Source organism: Eulemur rufifrons, chromosome 2 (genome assembly GCF_041146395.1).
Source record: "Eulemur rufifrons isolate Redbay chromosome 2, OSU_ERuf_1, whole genome shotgun sequence".
In the NCBI taxonomy this organism is placed as follows: domain Eukaryota; kingdom Metazoa; phylum Chordata; class Mammalia; order Primates; family Lemuridae; genus Eulemur; species Eulemur rufifrons.
In genome coordinates this window covers 124205956-124232607 of record NC_090984.1, presented here as the reverse complement: position 1 = coordinate 124232607, position 26652 = coordinate 124205956, and the positions used below count along the sequence as shown (strand labels likewise).

Genomic DNA, 26652 nt, shown 5'->3' with positions numbered 1-26652 from the left:
GAAAAAATTAGCCGGGCATGGTGGCGCATGCCTGTAGTCCCAGCTACTCGGGAGGCTGAGGCAGTAGGATCGCTTAAGCCCAAGAGTTTGAGGTTGCTGTGAGCTAGGCTGACGCCACGGCACTCACTCTAGCCCGGGCAACAGAGTGAGACTCTGTCTCAAAAAAAAAAAGAAAAGAAAATAACGTTGCTAGCCCCCAGCAGGCTGCCCCCTTCCAATTCATACCCGCAAGGCAACAAATACTCTGACCTCTAACACCAGATTGTTAGCCTTTTTAAAAATTAAGGTATTATACACACACACAGAGTGACATGCATTGATCTTAAGTGGGCAGTTTGAAGAATGTTTACGTAAGTGTACTCCTGTGTAACCACCCCCGAATCCAGTCCTAGAACATTTCCAGCAGCCCAGAGGGGTCAGGGCCCTTTGCCAGTCAATACCTCCGCCCAGAGGCAGAGGCTCTTCTGACTTCTACCTGCATAGATGAGTTTTGCCTCGGGCTCCCTTAGATTTCAGCTTTCAAATCTTCACCTGTTCCCCCTCGGCCCGGCTACTACTGCAGCACCCCCTTCCCTGCACGCCGCTCCCCAGCTCTCACCCACCCCCACAAGCTCCGGGAGGCGCCCCTCCTCTCCTGACGCCAAGGGTTTGTGTGTCGGGGGTATTCTCCACCAACTCCCCTCCTCCAGCCACCCAAATAGGCCAACAATTTTAGTAAAAGCCGTGACACGCCAGGCATACTCAGCCTGGAGGTAAGTTCCCGGCCCGCCGCCTACCAAACCGTCCCGCTAAGACACGTGCCGCGAGGAGGGGCACGCTGTACGGTGGGACCTGAAATGGCCTCCGCAGGGGCGTCCCGAGTCCACAGGGCACCAGTGGCCCGTGGGGTCGCCCTGCCCGTCGGGGGCCTCAGTCTCCCGTCCGTAGCCGGAGGGAGGGCCCGAGTTTTCCAAGGCTGCCTCGAGGTCGGACAGGCCCTTTAAAAGCAGCACTGGTCACCCAGCTGAGGCCATCAGAGCGGCGCCCGCCGGGCGTCCGGCCCCGAGGCCCGCAGGAAGGCAGGGGCCCGCGAGGGCTGCGGGAGCCAGGCTCGCCCACCTCGGATCTGCGTGCCTCCGGGTCCCTTCCCGCGCCGGGACGCGCACGGACGACCCGCGACAGGGCGGCCGCAAGCGCGCACCGCCCCCGGGCGCCCCTCTGCGCATGCGCGGGCCTCTCAATCTCGGCGGCGCACTAGCGCCTTGCGGGCCCCGCCCACCGGCCCGGCCCTGCTTTCCCAGCATCCCGGCCTCCCTACGGCGAGCCGCTAGGCCCGATCCCGCCGGGAGCCGGGAGTCGGGAACGCGGGGGCGGGGCGGCGCATGAGGTCAGCGCGGCGGTGGCCGGCCCTGCCGTGGTTGGCTGCGCCCGCACTGGCCGCGCCCTGGTTGGCTGCGGGCCGCGGGGCTGGGCAGCCGGGCTGGGGCTGGGGTCGGGGCTCGGGCGCCGGCCGGGCTTGCGCAGCGCTCGGCTCCTCGCCGCTCCTGGTCGGCGGCGGGCGGCGGGCAGGGCGCGGCCGCGGGCGGGGCTGAGGCGCGCGGGCGGCAGGGGCGAGGCGAGGGCGGGTCGCGCCGGGCGGGGAGGGCGGCGGCGCCGAGGGGAGGAGACCGGCCCATGGACCCGCGGGGCCCGGCGCCCCAGACTCTGCGCCGCCGGGACGGAGCCCAAGATGTCCGCCTAGGCCGGGCCGCGACGACGCGGACGGGGCGACGACGAGGCGCCGCTGCTGCCGGGGCTCGCGGCCGCCGGGCTCCCGAGGGCTCGCCCTGACGGACTGGCCGAGCGGGTGGCGAGAGGCCGGCGTGTGGGGAGCGGGCCGCGCGGCACCATGTCGGCCAAGGTGCGGCTCAAGAAGCTGGAGCAGCTGCTCCTGGACGGGCCCTGGCGCAACGAGAGCGCCCTGAGCGTGGAGACGCTGCTCGACGTGCTCGTCTGCCTGTACACCGAGTGCAGCCACTCGGCTCTGCGCCGCGACAAGTACGTGGCCGAGTTCCTCGAGTGGGGTAAGTGCGCGCGGGGCCCGGCCCTGACCCTCGTCCCCGCCGGTCCCCGCCCTGCGGCCTCACGTCCGCCCCCTCCCAGCCGGGCTGACCCTCCTGCCCACCCGGCCGCCCTCCTCCACCCTGCCTGCCCTCCGGCTGCTTCTCATGTCGCCCGCTCCTCTTCCCAGGCCTGCTGCCCATCCCTCCCCAGCCGCTCCTTGCGCCCTCGTCCTTCTGCTCGCTCTTCATCCCTCCCTACCCTCCTCGGCCCTCGACATCCGCGTTCGAGCGTCCCGCCCTCTCATCCTGCCCCTCGGAGCCACATCCTCCGTTCCCACTCCCACCCCCTCCCCCCCGCCGGGCCATCGCCCTGGCCGCTTCCTAGATCCACCCTCCGAGTCTGGATATCATTTCCTGCAGCAGTCCCTGGGATATCCGCCCCCACCCCCGCCCCCGCACCTCGCCTTTGGGGTCCAGAGTCGGCGTTGAGATCCCTTTCCCCTCCCCACGTTCTGCTGGTTTGTGAGGGCAGCCCCGAGGGCTTTTTGCGTTTGCCTCGCCCCCCCGCCCCGTGGGCCCGTGTGCATCTCCCGGGAGCCTAGCTCTGACGACCCCTGCTAGATGACAGCCTGTTTGTATCCCCTTGGTGTTCAGGGCCTGCACATCCCTTTTACTCTAGTACTTCCAAAGGAATTTTAAGGTTAAAAGCTTTATTTTAGATATGCCATGCAAGAGCTAATTGATTTTTGTTTTTTCATTGTAATTGTGCCAGACCCTTGTGATATTGGCCGGGGAGGGGGGGGAGGGGTAGGTGGGGAGGTGGTTAGATGGAACTGTCACCTAAAAACTTTCTCATCTGATTTTTGCTTGACTTTTCTAGTTCATTTAGGGATTTGTTAATATAATACTTTAACCATTGGTAAACTAACCTATTTGCGTTACTAGGACAAAAATTTGAGTAAGCCATTTAGTGATAATTAGAATCTTGAAACAGGTAAAAGTGTACAGTGAAATCCTGTTACTTCATCGCTGCCTATCCTCAGCATCCTGTCAAGACCCTCAGACTGTCTCACCTAAAACGGAAGCGATGCTTGTGTTCAGGTCGATCCTGTGAAAAGCTTATCCTTGGGTCATTTGCGTCATTGGGCTAGGACTGTGCAGTTTGAACCAGTAATTTCTAGTCTCTGGGGCTGATGAAGCTGATATTTACAGGAAGAAACAAATGAATGTGTTCTGCATTGAGGCCTCTAACTCTGCCGAAATGGTAACTGTAATTTGGAATTTTGTTTACAAATTAAAACTTAAGTTGCAATATTGTTTAGAGGGCTTCTGTTGTTTTACTCGGTAGTGACATGTTAAATGATGTCTTATGAGAGCAGGAGGCCCTAAGCCCCGGAACAGCCTGTTGTTGGTTACATTTAGCATCAGTAAACTAAGAGTGTTTGCTTTCTAGGGTCCTCTATCAGTGACATATTTCCAACTGAATAATTAACTGACTTCACAGTTGTTTTGAAAGTGAGGTCTTTGGTGCATGTTAAAATCTGAGCCTTCTGAATATTGTATTTGCCAATCCTTTCTGAGCACTTCATCTTGAAATCCACAATCAGGTTCAACTTGGTGTTCCATTTGTGAGTAAAGCATGACTGGAAGGAGGAAACAGGGAAAGTTGGTTTAGCTGGTAAGGTGTGGCCTGGGAACTGCACAGCTCCTCCATGGGGATTATTCTGAAGGTGGGGGGCCCTGTGGGCCATTGTGCAGCGGCCTACCGAAACCAGGCATTATTGGTGGGCTTCCCTGGAGCATGTATGGACGTCTGACCTTTTCAAATATAAGCAGAAGCTGTGTGCTATAATATAGACATATTCAAAATTTTATTTTGGTTCTTTGCAAATTGTGATTATAAATTATATTATTCTCCTCTTAAGAACTCAGTTTGTGAAGATGTGTAAACTCTTAATTATAGAGAAGAATGGTTTTAAATTTAAGGTGGAGTTTGTATGAAATATCATTATGTTTCAGAAGTATTATTTAATCTTATGTATGTTAACATATACACTGCTTTAACTCTGAAGTGGTGTGGTGTGAGCAGTTTTTTTGTTGTTTTTTTTTTTTTTTTTAAGACATGAGGCCTCCCTCTGTCGCTTAGGCTGGAGTGCAGTGGCTCTATTATAGCTCACTACAAGCCTTGCACTCTTGGGCTCAAGCGATCCTCACTTTAGCTTTCTGAGTAGCTGGGATTACAGGTGTGCATCCACCATGCCTGGCTAGTTTAAAAAAAAATTTTTTTTTTTTTTAGAGATGAGGGTCTTGTTATATTGCCTAGGCTGATCTCAAAGTCCTGGCCTCAGCCTACCGAGTAGCTGGAATTTATAAGCAAGAGCCACTGTGTATAGTCATTATTTAGTGTTACTTGGAATTGCCTAGTTATTTCATCTGGAAAGCAGAGAATGGCCTTTTGAATAAAATTGTTCATAGAGCATTATTATGTACCCTAACTTTCAAGTGGAATTACTTCTGCCTGGGAAAACTGCTCAGGCAACACATACCTAGGCTGTCAATCAGTAGATTGTTGAGTTTTTGGATTCACCACTCCACAATGTTTGAAACCTCTGATAGAGTGATTCCTGTTATGCAGAAAGCCAGCCTTTCCCACTTCCCAAATCTTGCCAGGTATGTAATGACAATTATGTAGTATTCTTGAAACTTAAGGAAGAAAAGCAGCTGATTCAGCCCACATTTTGAGACTTATTAGGAAATCTTTGAGGAAATTTGGAAAGTACAGGTAATAAAGTTTTTAAATTTTAAACAATTATTTTGGCTCTTATTTTCTTACTGCCACAGTGGTTGCATGGGACAAGAGTCATCTCAGCTTTCATTGTAGGTTTTCTTCTTTAATTTTCCTTTGATTATGTTTATAGTTTGATTAGTTTCTTTTGTAAAATCCTGGACCTTAATTAAAAGTTGGAAATACCCTGCTTTGCATGTATATTTCTTTAAGCTACTTTTTAAATCATAAGTTTGGTACCATTTGAAGCAGAGCATATGAAACACTTTAAAATTTCTACAAGTAAATAGCAACAAATATGGACAACCAGATGAGGTGAATTTGTTGTCTTTCATCTTTGTTAAATGTATTTTATCATGTGTTAAATATTTTTTTCACAGCTTAAATATAATGGCTAGTGTCACATTTGGATGGAGCTGCTGATTGAAATTGCAGCCTGTTGGCATTGGACAGACCACAGCGGTCCTCTGTGGCCTGCAGACCAGGAGGGAGGCTTGGGGCTTGCTGCTGGTGCAGATGCAAGTCATGGAGGCAGAGTGTGGGTTTCCGATTCCCAGTCCGGGGCATCTTTTCTCATGATGAATTAATAGAATTAGTCCTTCTAGCCTTCTGGTTGATTACTCATTTGTGGGTTTTCTTATCATGAATGTGACAGTACCTTCTTAGAGTTCCCCTTCATGGATGTGAATGCCCATAGCTATTAGTGTGGGGATGCCCAGCCCTAGGTGTGAGTAGGATGACACTACTAAATTTAATAAGTAAGGCTTAACTGATGGTGTTCAACATCTCAAAATACATTTTAATCTTAATGGTTTTCTGGATAGAATGTTTGCATAGCATGGGAATACTTGTCTTAAATAACAGGTTTAAGAAACAGGTCTTTTAAATAAGATCTAAATTATAGGGAAATGTTGGGATTGCATGATAAAAATTAAGTTAACATAATTTAGGTTTTATAGATAGCTATTTGATATTGACTACATGCATGAGATAGGACAGCTGAAACCATTAAACATTAATAAGCCAGCCTTACCTTTTCTGTCTTAAAACCTCTTTCATGGACAGTTGCTCTTTAAAGTGAACAGCAGTGTCTATGTTCAATCTAGACTTTAAATAAGTAAAATTGGATTTGAAGAAATTGTTGTCATTGCACTGTGTGAGCTACCTATAACATGCAGTGAATTGCTTTTCAAGCAAAATACTCAATGCATGTAAGTTAAAGAACTCAAAATACTGCCGGGTTGACAGGTAGATCTTCTTGCCTCCTACCTGTTGCCAAGCCAGGTGCCCTTAGATGCCCTGTTTGTGCTGACATCAGGGATGCTGGATAAACAGGCAAGCAAGCAGGACTGTTAATTCCAAACTATATTAAATACAGTGGAACTATTGAAAGCTTTTCTCTGAAAAAAGGCAAAAAGTATTTTTTGAGACTTATAAAGATCTAGCTGGAAGATACAAAAAACAATAACCATGTAATCTCATTATCCCAACCCCTATAACGTAACACTTTTTAGTCTTTGTCTCAGTTTGTTTTATTCTTAGATTCTTAGAATGTTTCAAGATGACAGTATGTTACAGTTACCTTAAATTTGTTTGAGAAGCTCACATAAATGCTCTCTTACAATAAAAATGAATGAGAGAAAAATACACTTTCTTTATATCTAAAATTACAAATGTTTTGACAGTGTAAAACTGTGTATGGTAGTCTTTTGAAGTCTTTATTTGGATTTAAAATCTACCAAAAAACTGTTTTTTTTTTTTTTTGAGCAAATAAAAGATACTACCTATGAAATAGTATCATAGCATCTCACGAGGTAGTAGCTGTCATGCTTCACAGCTTGAATGTAAACAATCTGCGTTGGGGATTAGGTTTTTTGTTTTATTGATAGGTAGGTAACTGTGGCAACAAAATTGTTTTTACATTAAAACTTTGCAAAAAGGACCAGTGTATATATAACAGAGAACTTTGGATTTTTGTTATTCTTAGGAAAGAATCAGAAATTCAATGGTAAACTTGAATTGAATCATGTCATTTCATTCAAATTCTAGTCTTGGATTGGAGCCTCTTTGGAGAACACGTGGTACTTATTCTTCTAAGATGATTCCCAATGTTACTGACCTGATGATTCCTCTGACCTCAAAAATCAGAATCATGGCTTGGAAAACTGTAGGAATTTTGAGAGATCACGTGATCTGCCCTCCATCCCAATCCCACTCTCCCTTCGGTAAACCAGGTTCTGCACTTTTTTTCTGATAATTTCTGGACAAGTGGCCCTCCAGCCAGGGTTTCTTTCCTGCCAGGACTGTGGTCAGCCTTGGGCCTCCTTACTGGTGCCTGCTTTGAAATATCTCAGTTTTATTTTAACATTTTCTTTCTATTCCCATTGTAAGTAGTCTCCCTGAAGCCTCTGAGCCCTCAGACCTAAATGAATGCCTTTCCCACTTGAAGTTTTATTTATTTTTAGAGACAGGGTCTCGTTCTGTCTCCCCGGCTAGAGTGCAGTATCATCATCATAGCTTACTACAATCTCAAACTCCTGGGCTCAAGGATCCTCTTGCCTCAGCCTACCAGTTAGCTGGGACTACAGGTATGCACCACCCAGCCTGGCTAATTTTTCTGTTGTTAGTAGAGATGAGGTCACTTTTGCCCACAGTGGTCTTGGAGTCCTGAGCTCAAGTGATCCTCCTGCCTCAGCCTCCCAGGTGCTAGGATTACAGGTTTGAGCCACCTCACCTGGCCTCAGTGTTAGAATACGTGGGCTCAAGCAATCCTCCCACCTCAGCATCCTAAGTAGCTGGGACTATAGATTTGTACCACCATGCTTGGCTAATTTTTAAACTTTTTAGGTAGTGACAGGGTCTCACTATGTTGCTCAGGCTGATCTTGAACTCCTGGCCTCAAGTGATCTTCCCACCCCGGCCTCTGAAAGTTCTGGGGTTACAGGCGTAAGCCACTACACCCGGCCATGTTGTCAGTTTCTTCTGAGTTCTTTTTCACCTGTTTCCTACTCTTGATTTTGTCTTTGTTAGAGGCTTCTCTCTGAATGGTGATTATTGGTTTTTTTTTTTTTTTTTTTTGCCAAGAGTCCCAGTGTGTCACCTGGGCTAGACCAGAGTGCAGTGGTGTCATCATAGCTCACTGCACCCTCAAACTCCCAGACTCAAGTGATCCTTCTGCATTAGCCTCCCCCGTAGCTGGGACTATAGGCGTGTGCCACAACACCTGGCTAATTTTTATATTTTTTGTAGAGATGGGGTCTTGCTCTTGCTCAGGCTGGTTTCCAACTCCTGGGCTCAAGCATTCTTCCTGCCTTGGCCTCCCAAAGTGCTAGAATTACAGGTGTGAGCCATCACACCCACTTGGCTTTCTGTAATTTTGAGTGGGCTGATTGGAAGCTCCCTGTATACGTGGGTGAACTGTAAGTGTCGAGTCTCACTATTAGCAAATAGAGCATGGACACTGCCAATTTGAGGGGCACTGTCAGAAATTGGTAACGTTTTTCTCTTGGGCCTGTCAGTTTCCCCAGAGAAGAATTTCTCTCTCCTGCCTGGAGATAGGGGTGGGGAGTAGCTACCAGCTTTCTGGGAAGGTGGGGTGAGGTGGCGGAGGGCTGGTGGGGGTGGGAGTGGACTTGGGTCCGGGAGGAGATCTGCGGTGTGACTGCTTCTCCTGCATACTTGAAGCCCGCCCTGTTTTCTGCCCACTACTGCTCAGACCTTCAGAGATCATGGTGCCTCTGATAACTCCTGAGCCTTCCTGCCCCTGCCACACACACACACTTGAGTTTTGGTGTTCTAGCTTTGCTAAGTTAGATACCACTTGTCCATGTGCCTTTTCTCACTTTGCAGAATTGTGAGAATTTCTAGTCAGCTGTCATTTATTCAACAAATATTTTTTAAGGGCCTAAGATGTGCCAGGCACTGCAGTGGTGAACAAAGGGAAATTCCTGTTCTCCTGGAGCTCCTATTTTCCAGGCTCTGTCCTGGTGTAATTGTGTGCTGTCATCGTAGTAGGGTTTCCAGTTTTCATCTCTGTGAAGTCGGAGTGACTTCTTTGATTTGGATATATTGCTGTTCCTATTCTCACACTTATTCATTTATTCGAAAGGTTCCCGACGAGCAGGAGGAAGAGATGAGGATAAGGGAGGGCAATCTTTCCTCCAGTAAGGACACAAGCACTGGAGGAGAGAGAGGGGAAAGGGATTAAAAGGGGAAAGCATAGGACTGGCATGTTGAAAGCTGCAAAAAGGGGTGGCTGGGAAGAGGGCGGTGGGGGCGGGCCTGTAGAGACCCCGTACTGTGGAGCTGTTCCTAATTGGGTGCTTGCGACTCAGGCACTGCCTGTATAAACTTTTATCTTTCTTGAAATGATGTCGAGCTGGGTCTGTTTAATTCCAGAGCTTTTGGTATGTAGGAAGAGATCATCAGTTGAAAATAAACAAGGGCAGAAGAAGAAATATTCTTGGTGCTTATAATTTTCTGAAAACATAAGTAACATTAAGGAAGTCCAAAGATAAATAGACCTCCCTTGCCACAACATCTAAAACTACATTTTTAAGGCCAGTGCCCTGTTGTGCTTTGCCCTTGTTAGGGTGAAAGAATTGAAGTCTTCAATTATTTTGTTTAAAAAATTTAAATCAGTGGGCTGAATTTATTTTTTTAACTTATACTTTATTTTGAAATACCATTTGCATTGATTCTTCACTATTGAGAAAGATGTTGATGTTATAATCGATGGGTATGCAGCAATCCTTTAAAAATGGATTTTTTTTTTTTTTTTTTTGAAACAGAGTCTTTGTCACCCAGGTTGGAGTGTAGTGACATCATCATAGCTCAATGCAACCTGAACTCCTGGGCTCAAGCAATTCCCCCCAACCCTCTACCTCAGCCTCCCAAGCAGCTGGGACTACAGGTGTGCACTACCATGCCTGGCTAGTTTTTCTATTTTTTGAAGAGATGGGGTCTTGCTATGTTGTCCAGGCTGGCCTCAAACTCTCGGGTTCAAGCAATCCTCCTGCCACGGCCTCCCAAAGTGCTAGTACAGGCATGGGCTACTGTGCCTGGCCAGATGTTTTTTAACTCAAAGTATTTGAAATCAGATTATTGAAAACTATATTAACAAAACAGCTTTCTGATGTACCTTTAAAATGAAACTGCTTTCAAATATGTAGGAAATATTCTCTGACTAGCAGCAAATTGGGAAGTTATTTATGTAACCAAAGTGATAAGCCTGGATATATTTCCTTCTACAAATATTTAATTATTTTTTTAAAAAGCAAAGTTTGTGTTTATGAAGTTTTGATAATTCTTCTGAAATAATATGTTAAGAGGGTTATTGAACAAAAACTGGATGTCAGCAATGTGAGAGAAATTTAAATTGAATTATACAGTTAACTGATTAAGCTTGTTTGTTTTAGTGGAGAAGAAAGGTTTCTCTACCATTTACCAGATGATTTCTTTCTTTTTTCATATTTTTGGTAACAACTTTATTGAGATACAATTCACCTGTTTAAAGCATAAAATTCAGTGGGTTTTAGTATATTCGTAGAGTTGTACAACCATCTCTACTATCTTATTCCAGAACATGTTCATCACCTCAAAAAGAAACCTTATACCCTTTGGCTGTCACTTCCAACTACTCCCCACCAGCAGCCACTAATCTACTGTCACTATGTATTTGCCTATTCTGGATATTTCTTGTAAGTGGAATCATTTAATATGTGGTCTTTCATGACTGGCTTATTTTCACTTACCGTAATGTTTTCCAGCTTCATCCCATGTTGTAACATGTGTCAGTACTTCATTCCTTTTTACTGCCAAATGATACTCCGTTGTGTAGATAGTCCACATTTTGCTTATCCATTCATCAGCTGATGGAGTCTTGAGTTGTTCTGTCTTTCAGCTGTCATGAATAATGATGCTGTTAACATTCACGTACAAGTTTTGTGGATGTGTTTTCATTTCTCTTGGGCATATATACCTAGCAGTGGAATAGCTGGGTCATATGGTAGCTCTGTGTTTAGCATTATGAGGAACTGCCAGATTTTCCACAGCAGTTATTCCAGTTTTTATTCCCACCAGCAGGACATGAGGGTTCCAATTTCTCCACATCCTTATCAACACTTGTTGTTGTCCAACTTTTTTATTCTAGCCCTCCTAGTGGGTGTGAAGTGGTTTCTCATTGTGGTTTTGATTTGTTTTTCTCTAATGACTAATGATGGTAAACATCTTTTCATGTGTTTATTGGCCATTTGTATATCTTCTTTGGGGGAAATGTTTGTTTAAATTCTTTGCTCATGTTTTAATTGGGTTGTCTTTTTGTTGAATTTTAAGAGTTTTTAAAAATATATTCTGGATACAAGTCCCCTATGATTTGCAAATATTTTCTCTACTTCTTTGGGGTGTCATTTCACTTTTCTTAATGGTATCCTTTGAAGCACAAATGTTAGTTTTGATGAAGACCAATTTAACTGTTTTTTCTTTTGTTGCTTTTGGTGTCTTATCTAAGAATCTATTGCCAAATCCCAAGGTCAGAAGGTTTTATACCTATGTTTTCTAGGAGTTTTATAGCATTTACGTTTAACTCTTTATTCAATTTTGAGTTAATTTTTGTATATGGTATGAGGTAGAGGGTGTACATTCATTTTTTTGCATGTGGATATCCACTTGTCCCAATACCATTTGTTGAAGAGATTGTTCTTTCCTCATTTAATGGTCTTGGAATCTTTGTCCAAATCAACTGACCATAAACATATGGGTTTATTTCTGGACTCTGAATTGTGTTCTGTTGATACATGTCTATACTTATGCCAGTACTACACTGTCTTGATTACCGTTGCTTTGTAGTAAGTATTGAAATCAGGAAGTGTGAGTCCTCTAACTGTCTTCTTTTTTAAGATTGTTTTGCTATTCTGAGTTCCTTGAGTTTCCATATGACTTTTAGGATCAGATTGTCAATTTCTACTAGGAAGCTAGCTAGTATTCTGATAGGGAATCCATTGAATCTGTAGATCGATTTGGAGAGTATTGCCATCTTAGGAGTAGTAAAGTCTCACTGTCCGGGAACATGAGATATGAGATGTCTTTCTACTTATTTAGATCTTTTAATTTAAAAAAAAGAAATGTTTTATAGGTTTCAGAATATAAATTGTTTTTCTTTTTTATTGTGGTAAAATATATGTCATGAATTTGCCACTTGACTTTTAAGTGTTCAATTCAGTGACATTAATTACATTCACAATGCATGGTGTAAGATTTGCACTTATTTTCTTAAATTTATTCCTGAAGTTTTTTGGCCAGGCGTGGTAGCTCACGCCTGTAATCCTAGCACTCTGGGAGGCCAAGGCGGGAGGATCGCTTGAGGTCAGGAGTTTGAGACCAGCCTGAGAAAGAGCGAGACAACCCCCGCCCCCAACTAAAAAATATAGAAAGAAATTAGCCGGACAACTAAAAATATGTAGAAAAAATTAGCCGGGCCTGATGGCGCATGCCTGTAGTCTCAGCTACTTGGGAGGCTAAGGCAGAAGGATTGCTTGAACCCAGGAGTTTGAGGTTGCTGTGAGCTAGGCTGATGCCACAGCGCTCTAGCCTGGGTGACAGAGCAGACTCTGTCTCCAAAAAAAAAAAATTATTCCTGAAGGTTTTTTTTTTTTATGCTATGGTAAATACAGTTGTTTTCTTAATCTCCTTTTTGGATTGTTCATTGCAAATATATACCAATATAATTTATTCTTGTATATTGATCTTGTGTCCTGCAAAATTGCTGAACTCATTTATTAGTTCTATACTTTTTTAGTGAATTCCTTAAGATTTTTATATGTAAAATCACGTCACCTGTAAATAGAGATAGTTTCGCTTCTTCCTGTCCAGTTTGGATACCTTTTATTTCTTTTTGTTGCCCATTTACCCTGTCTACAATGAATCTATAATGTGGAATAGAAGCAGCATAAGTAGACATTCTTGTCTTGTTCCTGATCTTAGGAAGCATCTAGTCTTTCACCATTAAGTATGGTGTTAGCTGTGGGTTTTCACTGGTGCCCTTTATCAGGTTGAGGAAGTTCCCTTCTATTCTTAGTTTGAGGAATTTTTGTCATGAAAGGGGATTGGATTTAATTGTGTGGCTTTTTTTCCATTGATACGGTGTAATTACATTAATTGATTTTTGTGTGATGAACCAGGATTACATTCCTGGGATCAATCCCACTTGATCTTGGTGTATAATTCTTTCTCTGTGTTGCTGGGTTTGGTTTGCTAGTGGTGTATTTTGTTGAGGATTTTTGCATCTATATTCATAAGGGATATTGGTCCTAGTTTTCTTTCCTTGTTATGTCTTTATTTGGTTTTGTTATCAAGGTAATCCTGGCCTTATAAAATGAGGAAGAAATTTTTTTTGGAAGAGTTTATGAACAATTGGTTTTAATTCTTTAATCCTTTGGTAGAATGCTTTTCTTTGTGATTTTTTTTTTTTAAATTACAAATTCAATCTTTTTACTTGTTGTAGGTCTAATCACATTTCCTGTTTCTTCATGAGTCAGTTTTGGTAGTTTGTGTCTTTTTTAGGAATTTGTTCATTTCATCTAGATTATCTAATTTATTGGCATGCAGTTGTTCATCGCATTTCTTAATAATCCTTTTTATTCTGTAATGTTGGTAGTAAAATCCCCTCTTTTATTTCCATCCTAGCAATTTGAGGAGCCTCTTTTTTCTTGGGCAATCTTTAAAGTGGTTAAAATAGCACATTTTATGTTACATATATTTTGCCACAAGAAAAAGTAATCATAAGTAAAAGTAATTGAGATCCGTCCACGTTGTTGAGTATAGTTCTTTCTGGTTGCTGTGTAGTGTTCCACTGTGTTCATGTACCAGAACTTACCTGTTCACTCCTGATGGATGTCTGGGTTGTCCGGTTTTGGGCTATTACTAGAGTGCTGTGAGCAGAAGTTGTTTTCATTTTTAAAATTTTCCAGAGAAAATTATAATAAGTTCTCTGAATCCAGTGCATTTACCATATTATCAGTAAGTTTTCTTTAAAAAGTCCTCTCCAGACATTTCTTGAGTTACTCTCTCTTAACTTTGAATTTTCTTATGGTTTGTGGAGGGTGGTCACAGATAGTCCAAGTCTCAGCTCTTTTTAAAAGTATCAGGACATAAATCACAGAAATTACATTATTAGACCAAAAAGAAAAAAAAAAAAGAAATTACGTTAGGTCAGTACTATTTTTATTTTAAATATTTTTGAAATCATAAAAATAATGTGTGCTCATAAGTAAATAAATTCAACAGTACAGAATAGTTATGCCATAAAAAGTGAAAGTCTCTTTCCCCTAGTTATAATTTTTCTTCTTCCCTTTTTAATTTTAAAGCATATTCTAGACTTCTTTCATTAAAATTAAATATTTGAAATTTTTTTTTTTTTTTTTTTTTTTTTTTTTTGAGACAGAGTCTCACTCTGTTGCCCGGGCTAGAGTGAGTGCCGTGGCGTCAGTCTAGCTCACAGCAACCTCAAACTCCTGGGCTTAAGCGATCCTACTGCCTCAGCCTCCCGAGTAGCTGGGACTACAGGCATGCCCCACCATGCCCGGCTAATTTTTTGTATATATATTTTAGTTGTCCATATAATTTCTTTCTATTTTTAGTAGAGACGGGGTCTCACTCTTGCTCAGGCTGGTCTCGAACTCCTGACCTCGAGCGATCCACCCGCCTCGGCCTCCCAGAGTGCTAGGATTACAGGCATGAGCCACCGCGCCCGGCTGAAATTTTTTAATATTGAAAAAGATTTATATGAATTTAAAAGTCTAAGACTTTTAGTGAGAAATTAATGTTGAAATATGGTTATAGCTTATATCAGGAGGATTGTGATTTTTGTCCTTGATTATTAATTTTTATTATTTATATTAGTGTACATAATAGTATTGAATCATCCATGCATTCCCAGAATAAAACACACTTAGCCGTGACATTTTATTCTCTTGCTGCACAGTTGAGCCTGTTGTATTCATGTTTTATTATTTTTTAATCTATATTCCCAAGTGAGAAGTATCCTGTAGTTTGTAATTTTAACTTTTGTATTTTGTCCTTGGAATATTTTGGTATCAGAGTTATGATAGAGTTTCATGAAAAATTTTGATGCTTCCAGTCTTGTGTTCAAGAATATTTTAGAGAGTGAAATTTTATTTTAATTTTTTTTTACAAAGATGAGTTATACTTTATTTCCTTCTATTTTTCAAATTTTCAAAAATGAGCATATACTTTTATTTTTAAATGGAAGTACAATAAAATTTGCTTATTTAAAATAGCACCCTCCAATTGACTCTCACTTTCTAAAGATGAAAACCCAAACTTCTTTTTTTTTTTAGCTGAATTATTCATTTATTGAACTTCCGATTTTTTTTTCAATTTAATTTTACAGAATCAAAGAGTCTAACAGTATATCTTGTAGATACAGTATGTCCTCATAATGTATACATTATTTTTTGTACAATGATATGAAATAATATAGGAAATATTCATGATAAATTATTAAATGAACAGTGCAAGTTAAAAACAACAGTTTCATATTTTTTCCCCACCCCCCCTTTCCCGAGTCAGCACCTTCAAGTGTTACCACTCCCCAAACGGTGCGCAATGCTCTTGTTGTGTAGGCATACCCCCATCCCCTCCCCCACCCCCCACCTCAGTCTGATGTCCAATTGGTGTCGTTCCCAGATTTGTATTTAGGTGATGATCAGGGAAACCAATTTTCTGGTGAGTACATGTGATGCTTGTTTTTCCATTCTTGGGATACTTCACTTAATATAATGGGTTCCAACTCTCTCCAGGAGAACCATAGAGATGTCGTATCTTCATCATTCCTTATAGCTGAGTAATATTCCATGGTATACATATACCACAGCTTACTAATTCAGTCATGTATTGATGAGCATTTGGGTTGTTTCCACATCTTTGCTATTGTGAATTGTGCTGCTGAGAGTGAAATTTTAAAGTATTTACTTATGAAACTACCTGAATACAGTGACTGTAAATGGGGGATATTCTTAGACTTCTTTCCAGCTTTTTTCCAAAGTAAGTATTCTATTTGAGCTGTCTTTTTTGTTGATTTTGTAATTAATACTCTTTTAGAAACACTATCCATTTTGTCAATAATTTCTGATTTATTAACATAAAATTATATATAAAATCATTCAATTACTATAATTTCCGTTATATCTGTGGCTGTGTCTTTTTTAAATTCATTTTCACTTAAGAGTTAATTAGTGGTATTATCAGTTTTATGTTGTCAAAGTTTGTAACATTTGTTGTTCTGTGACTTAAACAATGAAGTCTTTTGTCTAAGTTGGTTCTGAGAATGGAAAACTAATAAATAGCATTTATAATAATTATGATTATGTAAATTTTATTCACTGTAAAACTGAGTCTGTGATTGGACCCAGAGAGAAGGTGGGTGGATATCCTGCTGCCTTTTGCAGGAGAGTTGTGCAGATTTTAGTAGTAGTTCCTCTTCCTTTCTTCCTAACTTCTTTGCTGCTTCTGGGTCGTACTCAGCAGTCTTTCTTGGGTTCCTGTTTTGATGATTTTCTGGAGGGAAAAGATATATACATGTGTGTATATGTATATATCAATATATATACATATGTATATATAACATTTATTTTTTTTCCTTATAGGAAACAAGGATGGTAATCTTTCCAAGTTATTGAATGCCTTAAAATCTTATTGTGGCCTCAATTTATTGGTAGGTTTGACTGAGTATGGAATTTTTGGGTTGAAATATCTCACTGTTTTTTTTTTTTTTGGAAACAGAGTCTCACTCTTTGCTTGCCCTGGCTAGAGTGCTGTGGCATCAGCCTAGCTCACAGCAACCTCAAACTCCTGGGCTCGAGCAATCCTCCTGCCTCAGCCTCCCGAGTCGCTGGGACTACAGGCATGCACCACCATGCCCAGCTAATTTTTTCTGTATATATTTTTAGCTGTCCAGATAATTTCTTTCTATTTTTAGTAGAGATGGGGTCTCGCTTTTGCTCAGGCTTGTCTCGAACTCCTGGCCTCGAGCGATCCTCCTGCCTCGGCCTCCCAGAGTGCTAGGATTACAGGCATGAGCCACTGCGCCCAGCTGAAGTATCTCATTCTTGACAGAGGTATTGCTTCATGATCGTGTAGTTGATGAGGTGGGTGGTAGGTGGCTGTAATATCCTTATCTCTCTTTCTGAGGATGCTAATGAGAATTTTTAAGAGTTTTCTTCTGCTCTCTGATGTGTTCGTTTCCTCTGGGGTCAGTTCTTTGTTCACCTTGAAACTTTTCCTTGTAATTATTTTCCTTCAAAGATGATTAATCCTTAGTTGTTCATTTTGCCATGCATTATTTAGAAGACTTCCCTAAAAATAATACAGAATTTTTAGTTTTCCCTTTTGAAGGGTGGTTTTTTTTTTTTTTAAAGGAAGTCTTGTTCTGTTGGCCAGGCTGGAATGCAGTGGCATGATCATAGCTTATTGTAACCTCAAATTCCTGGGTTCAAGTGATCTTCCCACCTCAGCTTCCCAAGTAGCTAGGACTACAGGTGTGCACCATTGCTCCCTGCTAGTTTAAAAATTTTTTGTAAATCTAGGGTCTTGCTATGTTGCTCAGGCTGGTTGCTAACTCCTGGCCTCAAGCGATCCTCCCGCCTCAGCCTCCCAAAGTGCTGGGATTACATGAATGATGACATTTTTGAGCATTTGTTAGAGCTTCAGTTGATCAGATTTTATAGTTTTTCTTCTCCCATAACATTTTGATAACAATTGGTTTATAATATAAATAAAACTTCATTTAATGTTAAGGAAAAACACTTTTTAAATCCATGCTATTCTGAATTAATATCCATTTCATAGCCCCCCCCACATCCCTTTTCTTATGGTTTATTTTCTTCCTGCTACAGTAATTCTTGTTGATTGTATTGCAAGTTTAATGATGCTTAAAATATTATATTTATTATCTATGGGAAATATTCTCAGTATAATGAACTTTAAATGTTTTCTAAAATAAAATTTAGTATAGGGAATTTTAACTGTTTTCTCATTTTTCATGAAGTTTTCTCCAGCACCACATTTGAAAGGAAAACTGAGGTAAACATTTAACAGTAAGAGAATTGCAATAGACTTTTTGAAAGTCAAGTCCAAAGTGCTGCTGTGCCTGTATTAATCAGGTTCAGGAGATACAGATATATTATGCCGAATACTGAAACCATTAGTCATGTCAGCTTTGCAGAGTTTGTACAGAAGTTTTACCAGCTCATAAAACTGCTTTATGACCCCAAAGGAATGCCAGCCATAAAACAAACGAACTCATAACAAATACGCTGGGCGTGTAGTGGATTTTCATGCCGTAATATGCTTACGGGGAGGAAACTGCTGTGTGATTTGGGACAAGAGCTTATAGTGATTTGAATTCTATCTTACTGTTTTGAGATTTTGTAAAAGGAAACTCATTTTTCAAAAATTTCTAGCCTAGTGTGCCTTGCATGCCTTCAACTGTCCTTTATTTAGATACTAATGAAATAGTGCATGATCCCATGTATGGAAACGTCATTGTTCCTTTTTTGTGGTGTCTTGAATTTTTCACATGTTGATTTTTAAAATTTGTGTAATCACTTTTAATAAAAGTTATAGTAATTGGTAATATTTCCTATTCAGAATTAAATTTTTTTTTATAGGAAGTTTCAAATACATTAAAAGGCAGAGAGTGTAATGAACCCTCAGTTTCAACTCACGGTCAGTCGTATTTCACTTTCATCCCCTCTCCCCTTACTTTAGGGAAATCCTAGACATCTCTCATCTCATTTGTAAACATTTCAGCATATACCTCAAGAAAATGAGGGCTTTCCTTAGAAACATAGTCGTAATAATATGGCATTGAAAAAATAATAATAATTCCTCAGTGTCATCAAATATTCATTCAGTGTTTGGACTTCCTCTCATTTTTTTAAAGTTGATGTGTTCCACAGGACCTAAAACAAAGTGCACATGGCATTTGGATTGTACACCTCCTAAATCTCTTTTAATCTAGCTGCTCTTTCTCCTTCCTTTTTTCCCCATGTGCAATTTATTTTTTTAAGAAACTGGGCATTGGTCCTGTCCTGCTCATAACATTTTAACTTATTTGTAGTGTTTTCTAGCTGGACAAATTTGGCATTTGGCGAATCATTCCTGTACTGTTGCCCAGTATATTTTGTGGGAAATAAGCTATTTGGGGATTACATTGATGTAAAGAAGAGGTATTTCTTGTTTCGTTTCAAATGTTACCGTGAGGTGTGTCCTCAGTCGGGGACCTGGCCAGGCTTACCTTCCTGAGCTCTGCCTCGGGGTTCGAGGAGACTGGTAAGTGGGTTGTAGCCTCCCTTCCTCTCTGTGCTCATGGATGGGGGTGGGAGGCCGAATCTCAGACACATTCTGAGACCTCACGGGGCGGGGGGGACGAGGGAGGTGAACGACATTGTGTGAGTGTTGCCTGTCCAGTTCTTCATGTCGAGACACCCCCGTGCTGCTCCGGCCCAGCCCTGGCCCGGCACTCTGAGCTCCTGGCGTGTGCCTGCCTGGTGAGAGAAAATATCACTGGCTGGTAGTGTTTAACTTACAAAAACACAATGTAAAGCAGGTCTTATATAACATAATAGTTGCTCACTAGAGGCTTTGGAGTTGAAGTTAGTGAGATTCAAGTTTTTTAAATGTTGTCTTAAGCTTTTTGGTTTTCTAATTGGACTTAAGACAAATTAAGTTCAATTAAAAAAGTTGATACTTGTCCATTTGTGTCTGAGGGCGATGCTGTGCTCTGCAGGACAGCCGGCTCTTTAATTCGTTCCCTTAATCCAGCTCTTAAAAGTCAAACAGGTTGGGCAGTCTACCTGCAAATAAGTCCAAACAAAGGCTGCACTTTTGAAATGTTGCAATGTGGGGAGCGCCGGCTGCTTCCTGCTGAGAGCATTAAGGGAAAGGACGGAGTGTGGGTGTGTGTAAATACTGAGTTCACTCAGAATCGCCAGACACTCTGGAAAAGTACGATTTTCATAATCAAATAACATTTGTAATATACATCTTTTATTTTTACTGAAGCATTTGTTTAAGAAGCAGTTTTGATAGCTCTTTTAGCTTGTGGAAGGAAATGCAGACTTCACAAAGCTGCATGTCCTTTTTCAGAATGTTAAACATTTGCCAACCTTTCAATAAAATTTTATTGATTATTTGGAAAGTTCTGTTCATGTGCCTTGTTTTCGTTTATCTCATCTCTAGGCATCTAGTGGGAAGGGTAGTTCCTCAAGCTTACCAATGGCTGTATGTAATCAGAGTAACATTTTAAAAAGTCTTACATAAAAACATCTTTCCTTCCTTTCTATTTATTAAGTAATTTATTTGGAGGGTGGGGAGCCAAAGATAAAAGATACAGGAGATTTACCGTCTTTCTCTACTTAGTGTCTGGATCATTTTCCTTTGGGTTTCATTTCCTTTATGCTGACATTTTTCTATTACTGAAAAATATCAACCACAGAGGGTTTGTTTTCTTATTTTAAGAAAAATTCTCTCAGAAATGCATAGGTTCAGTTGGATAGTGTGACATACCATTGTAAAGTGCATAGTGTGGCACCCAATCTGGACAAATTTACTTGTTGAGGCTCAAATAAACAGCATTTAAAATGAGTGAAGTCACTTTTGTACAAAATGTTTCTACTTAGACAACTCTGTATGCCTCTTTTTAAAAAATAACTGGATTTTTCTATATATTCTTAAGCATTCTGAGAGGGCACCGTTTCCACCTGGGACTCATTGATCATGAGAGGGCTTTGACAACTTGCTGCACCTGGAGGAAATGGGCGACAGCTGGGCGAGAGCAGCCACCTCCTGTCTGGGCGCGGTGAGGCAGGGTGGGCGCCCTCAGTTCTGTGTTTCAGAAGGACAGTGAGTGCCGCACTCCGAGGGTAGTTTGCCGGGTAGCTCTTCCCATGGTTCAGAAGCAGTCACTTGAAAGCCGGTTAAATACTGGAGATTGCTGAATGGATGGCTATTGCTGAGTATCGTTTTCATTCTTATGTTCGTGTCCGGCCACTGGGAGCTGCAGTCTGGTGTTTCTTTTCAGCCTCAGATGTCTGATGTTGGATTAGGTTCTAGAACGCTCCTATAATTTTGGTACAAACAGTTTTTTTCCCTTCCAGAGACATTTATTCCTCACGCAGAAATACAGAGCTAGTCACTAAATAAGGTAAAAGCTTGAAGGAGTTTTGGATGAGAGAAGATTTCTCATAAAAATGCTTACTTTTAGCCTTTTCTCTTTTTTAACACCATAGCATTCCTAGTATATTGACCGTCCAATTTGGAAAGATTGACAGTCAGACTCGAATAATTCAGTACTTGGTTTATATGCATAAGGTTTAGCAGCTTAAATAGACTCTCTGCTGATCTCAGGATGTATGCTAGAATTACAAAATCCATGGCATAAACGTACTTTTCTTGTTACTAGTGTTTACCAGTTGAATGAATTTAAAAATAAATAATAAAAATAACAGCGCTGTTAAGCGAGAATTCCACGCGCTTATATTCAGATAGAAGCGTGTGCTCCATGTGTATAGGTCGTGAGCACAGAATAAGGAAGGGTCAGATGACATTGGAAAAGCCTTCTTGGGGGCTGTGGATTTCTCTCATCAATAAGATGCACCTGCCGAGCGCCAGCTGTACACCAGATACTGTGCTGCTGCCCTGCAGACAGGTGTGTGTCCCTGGGAGGGCTTCACTGTTGTTTCTGTGGGGAAAGGGGAAGCACGGTGAGTACTCTGTGATGAGTATATGAGTGCAACGCGGTTAGAATGGCTCTGCTTTGCGTTGTGAGACTTCCTGAGAGCTTGACACTGGACTCGTTGTGTACATCCATTGTCTCCCAATAACCCTCAATTCTGGGATTATCCCTAATTTACCCAAGAGGAAATTGGAACTTAGGCTAAGTATTTTGCAACAGAGTGAGGCAGCTCCGTCTAAACTCAGGTGACTACCCTCAGCCACTTATGTCTGTTGCTTCATTACAGTGATAATCTTTAATACCTTTTGGATAAATAAATGAGTGAATCGTGCCCCAAGCATTCTGTGTGGTGATGCTCCGTGTTATGACTTCCTCCCCACAGTGGTAAGCACTGTCGTGACCCGCATTGCAGATTAGTTGTGCTTGTTTTTTTTTTTTTTAAGTTTATTATTTTTAAATGTACAATTTAGTGGTTTTTAGTATATTTGTGTGGCTATTACCACTAATTCTAGAACATTTTCATCACCCCTAAAAGAAACCCTATATCCATTAGTAGTTACTTCCCTTTTCCCCAGCCCCTGGCAACCACTAATCTACTTTCTGTCTCTATAGATTTGCTTATTCTGAACATGTCATGTAGATGGAATTACATAATATATGGTCTTTTATGAGTGGCTTCTTTTACTTAGCATACTGCTTTCAAGGCTCATCCATGTTGTAGCATATATCAGTATTTCACTCCTTTTTATGACTGAATAATATTCTATCCTATAGATATATACCACGTTTTGTTTATCTGGTCATTAATTGATGGACACTGGGTTGTGTCCACTTTTTGGATATTGTGATTGATGCTGCTTTGATGAATATTCATGTATAATTTTTTGTGCAGACATGTTTTAATTTCTTCTGCTTAGTTGCTGGGTCATGTAATCACTCTATGTTTAGCATTTTGAGGAACTGCCAGACTGTTTTTCAAAGTGGCTACGTCATTTTACAATCCCGCTAGCAGTGCATGAGGGTTCCAGTCTCTCCACCACTGGCCAACAATTGTTATTTATCCTTTTTTTTTTTTTTTTTTTAAATCTCTCTCTATGGCCCTGGCTAGAGTGCCGTGGCGTCAATATAGCTCACTGCAACCTCAAACTCCTGGGCTCAAGTAATCCTCCTGCTTCAGCCTCCTAAGTAGCTGGGACTACAGGTGCACAATACCAGCCTGGCTGATTTTTCTATTTTTTCTCAAGATGGGGTCCAGCTCTTGCTCAGGCCGGTCTCAAACTCCTGGGTTCAAGTAATCCTCCTACCTTGGCCTCCCAGAGTGCTAGGATTACAGGCGGGAGCCACTGCACCTGGCCTGTTATTTGTCTTTTTGATTACAGCCATCCTGGTGGATATGAAGTGATAGCTCATTGTAGTTTTGATTTGCATTTCCCTGATAGCTAATGATGTTGAGCATCTTTCATGTGAATATCGTGCATTTGTATATCTTCTTTGGAGAAATGTCTATTCACATCCTTTGCCCATTTTTAAATTGGGATGTTTTATCTTTTTACTGGTGAGTTGGAAGAGTTTTTTTGTGTATTTTGGATAGAAGTCCCTTGTCAGCTGTATGATTTGCAAATATTTTCTGATTCTGTAGGTTGTCTTTTCATTTTCTTAATGGTGTCCTTTGAACATTTTTTGTTCGTTAGGTGCTTTTAGTCAAAAAACACATTTTTAGTTTTGATTAGTCTATTTTTTTTCTTTTTACTTTTTTGCTTGTAAGGATCTATTGCCTAATCCAAGGTCACAAAGATTTATAGATATGTTTCTTGCATAGTTTTAGCTCTTACTGTGACCCATTTTGAGTTAATTGTTTAATATGGTGTGAGGCTTGGGACCACATTTATTGTTTAGCATGTGGATACCTGGTTGCCTCAATACCACTTATTAAAGAGACCATTTTTTCCCTCCATTGAATTATCTTGGGGTTGTATATATTTTTGAGCTTCATGTAATGGGATCATGCAATATTTTGTGTATGGTTCCTTTAGCTTTACACCATATCCATGAGATTCATCAGTGTTGTGGGTAGCAGTGAGTGATCCTTTTTTTTTTTTTTTTGAGACAGGGTCTTACTCTGTCACCCAGGCTAGAGTGCAATGATGTTGTCATAACTCACTGCAACGTCAAACTCCTAGACTCAAGTGATCCTCCCACTTCAGCCTCCCAAGTAGCTGGGACTATACCTGGCTAATTTTTAAATAAGTTTTTGTGGAAATGGGGTCTCGCTAAGGTGCTCAGGCTGATCTCGAACTCCTGCGCTCAAGTGATCTTCCTGCCTTGGCCTCCCAAAGTGCTAGGATTACAGGTGTGTGCTGGTATGTATTCTTCTATTATGTGAATACTGCAGATTATTTATCTATTCTCCTGTTAGTGAACTTTCAGATAATTTTCAGTTCCTGATAAATATGAATAAAGCCGCTGTGAACATTCTTGTATGTGTCTTCTTGGTAGATGTGCCCACTCGTGGAATTTCTGTAGGTCATCGGTACATATATGGTAGCCTAAGAGATGCATGTGAAAATGGGGGAATGGAAAGCTGATAAATCAAATATTATGTTTAGAGGACAGTGAAAGAATTGTTTACTTGAATTATTAGTTTTCAAAGAATTTGAATGATAGAGTTCACCTTAAACTATTACAATAAAATGATACTGGCTGCCATCGTCAGTTCCTCGGAAGGTGGTGCTAGTCAGGAAATTAGAAGCAGCTGCTGTTGTTTTACTATGCAGAAAGAAAGCCAGATTTTTCTGAATTCACAGCAATGGCACAAAAAAATTTGATAGTATATTGCCTATTAGATGATTTAAACTCAGAACAACAAGAAAAATGAGTGCAGTTAATTTTTTCCTCTGAATTTTAAAACTGAAAAATGTTCGTGTCACAAGAAACATAAAATGTCATATGTGGGAAATAAAAATAAATAACAAGAGAATAAAAGTACCAAACATTTATGTGAACTTGGAACTTCTGTTTCCTCAGTTTGTTTATTTATGAAAAAGGGATAGTGTCTATCCTGCAGGTTGTATAAATTATTATAGGACATCCCTGATGCATTTGTAGATGTTCAGAAAGTGGTAGCTGCCATTAGCAATGGGTGGATTTAATATTTTATCAAGTATTTGGAGTGTAAGAGAATAAAAAGCAAATTTAAAGTATTAATTCAAGATCTTACCTTCTTATGCCTGTCAAATAGGAAGGACCATGTTATAAGTTTGAATTAATCCTAACAGGTTGGTGGCTATTATATTTGGTTGCTAAAAATTGCCCAAATTACTGATTATTGAAATTAAGTTGCCTTCCTTTGAGTTTTATTAATTTATTGATGCTTTGCAAACTTTTCATTTATATTAATAATTCTCCACACTCCCTTCTTAGTTGCACTTTCTTTTCTAGATGCCATTTTATCAGTGTACTTCCTCTTAAGTTCTGTGACCACTTTCTTCCAGAAATGTGTTAGCAAGTCTCGGACTCCAGGGGCGGAGAAGCAGGAAGAGTAAGTTAGCGCTTACTCTGTTGTCGAACTGTAGTGGCCAAAGCTTTGGGGCGCCTTTCTGTCCTTCTGTCTCTGTCAAACAGAGGCGTTGTAAGGCTGAGGCTTTCTGGAAGGAAGATGTGTAGACAGTTCCCTTCCTTGCTGTTCTCATCCTCCTTCCTGTCCCTGCGGCCCGGAGCTCTCGGAGTGTGTGGGAGAGCTCTCTGTCTGTTTAGGATGGCCCTGGGCTGTGCTGGGAAGGAGGAAGTTCGTTCTCAATTTCTCATCCTGCTGGAGCACAGCAGTTAAGCTCATTTCCTGTGTTGCTGTTCCTGGTGGCCGGGTGGGGGTCCCCCACCTATGCTGGTGTGTGCAGGGTCCTGCCCAGCTGATCTGGAGGGTAGTCTGCACTGGCAGAATGCCCACACTGTCTACTGCTTTTGTGTTTAAATACAATGCTGAGGATCAAATTGGTCAGTTACTAAGGTTCCTAGATATCTAGCTAACAAAATAAGATTTGGGATTACAAAATCATCTCTAGAGTGTGGCGACGATACCTTATTGCTGAACTAGTGAAAAGTCCTACTCTCTTACCATGTGTACGTGATCTTAAATACCTCTATTTAGTGTGCTGTGAGATCTGTATATTGTCAAAATAGGTGTATATTATCCCAGTAGTTGACTTAATAAAACTGTGTATGTTTAGGAATATATTCTCTTTATCAATATTAAAATTTTTACTCAAAATTCAGTAAAAAAAAAAAAAAGAGAGAGATCAGGAAAAAGTGAAAAAACCTAGCGAGTAAAATCATTGATTTCTACCAAAGAAAAAAAAGTGAGCCGTATCCGTGGGTTGCTGCTCTAGTCGCAGCGTGGGTAGGTGCCGTGGAGCCTCAGGAGAGCAGCCCGTCGGGAGAGACGCCGCCTGCTGCCTGAGCACAGGCGCAGACGAGCAGGTGTCGTCAGCGTTCGTTTTAAGGAAATGGCTGTATTAGGTCAACTGCGTACTGAAGCCTGGGGCACTTACTCTGTCAGCATAGAATTTAATTGTATGGTTTACTGTTAGCATCTAAGCCAGTGAAAATGAAGGTTTTGTTACAACTTTTGTGATCTGTTGGAAATACGCTGCCTCCCTGTACCTGGGTTGGATTAGTTGATGAGTGTGGAGTGAGCACAGGTTTGCGATGGACCAACTTTACCTCCATCCCTAGATGAGTGGGGTTTTTTAAACCAAACATTTGGCAAAAATGATTTCAAGCGTCTAATTCACGCATTTCTTTTACAGCAAAACTCTTCAGAGTCCTGTGTTCTTGCTGTGTCCACCTTTCTCTCATTCTCAAACTCTGTCTAATCAGACTTTTGTCCTCCCTCCCCCTTCAGACCTGCTGGACGGACGTCCTGGCTTTCTCTGAACTTTGCCAGTTCCTTCTCTTCTCCCCGTATGGAAGCTCCCAGGGTTCACTCGTTCCCTGCTCTGTCCCTGCTGGCTCCGTGCTGATCCCATCCAGGCTTGTGATGTTAACATTAATGCCAGCTATACACTGAGCACGCTGGCTTCTCTCTGGAACGCACAAGT

At 41.5% G+C, this 26652-nt stretch overlaps 1 protein-coding gene across 2 annotated transcripts in view; it reads left to right on the top strand.

Moving 5' to 3' along the window:
* The first annotated feature begins 1474 nt into the window (after positions 1 to 1474).
* The window catches only part of CDC42BPB (CDC42 binding protein kinase beta), a 117852-nt gene continuing 92674 nt past the window's right edge, over positions 1475 to 26652 (top strand). For both annotated transcript variants that reach the window (XM_069490243.1, XM_069490234.1), the window contains exon 1: positions 1475 to 2042. In XM_069490243.1, the coding sequence (XP_069346344.1) occupies positions 1868 to 2042 (175 nt within the window). In that variant the 5' untranslated portion in view covers positions 1475 to 1867. The remainder of the gene's footprint in view (positions 2043 to 26652) is intronic.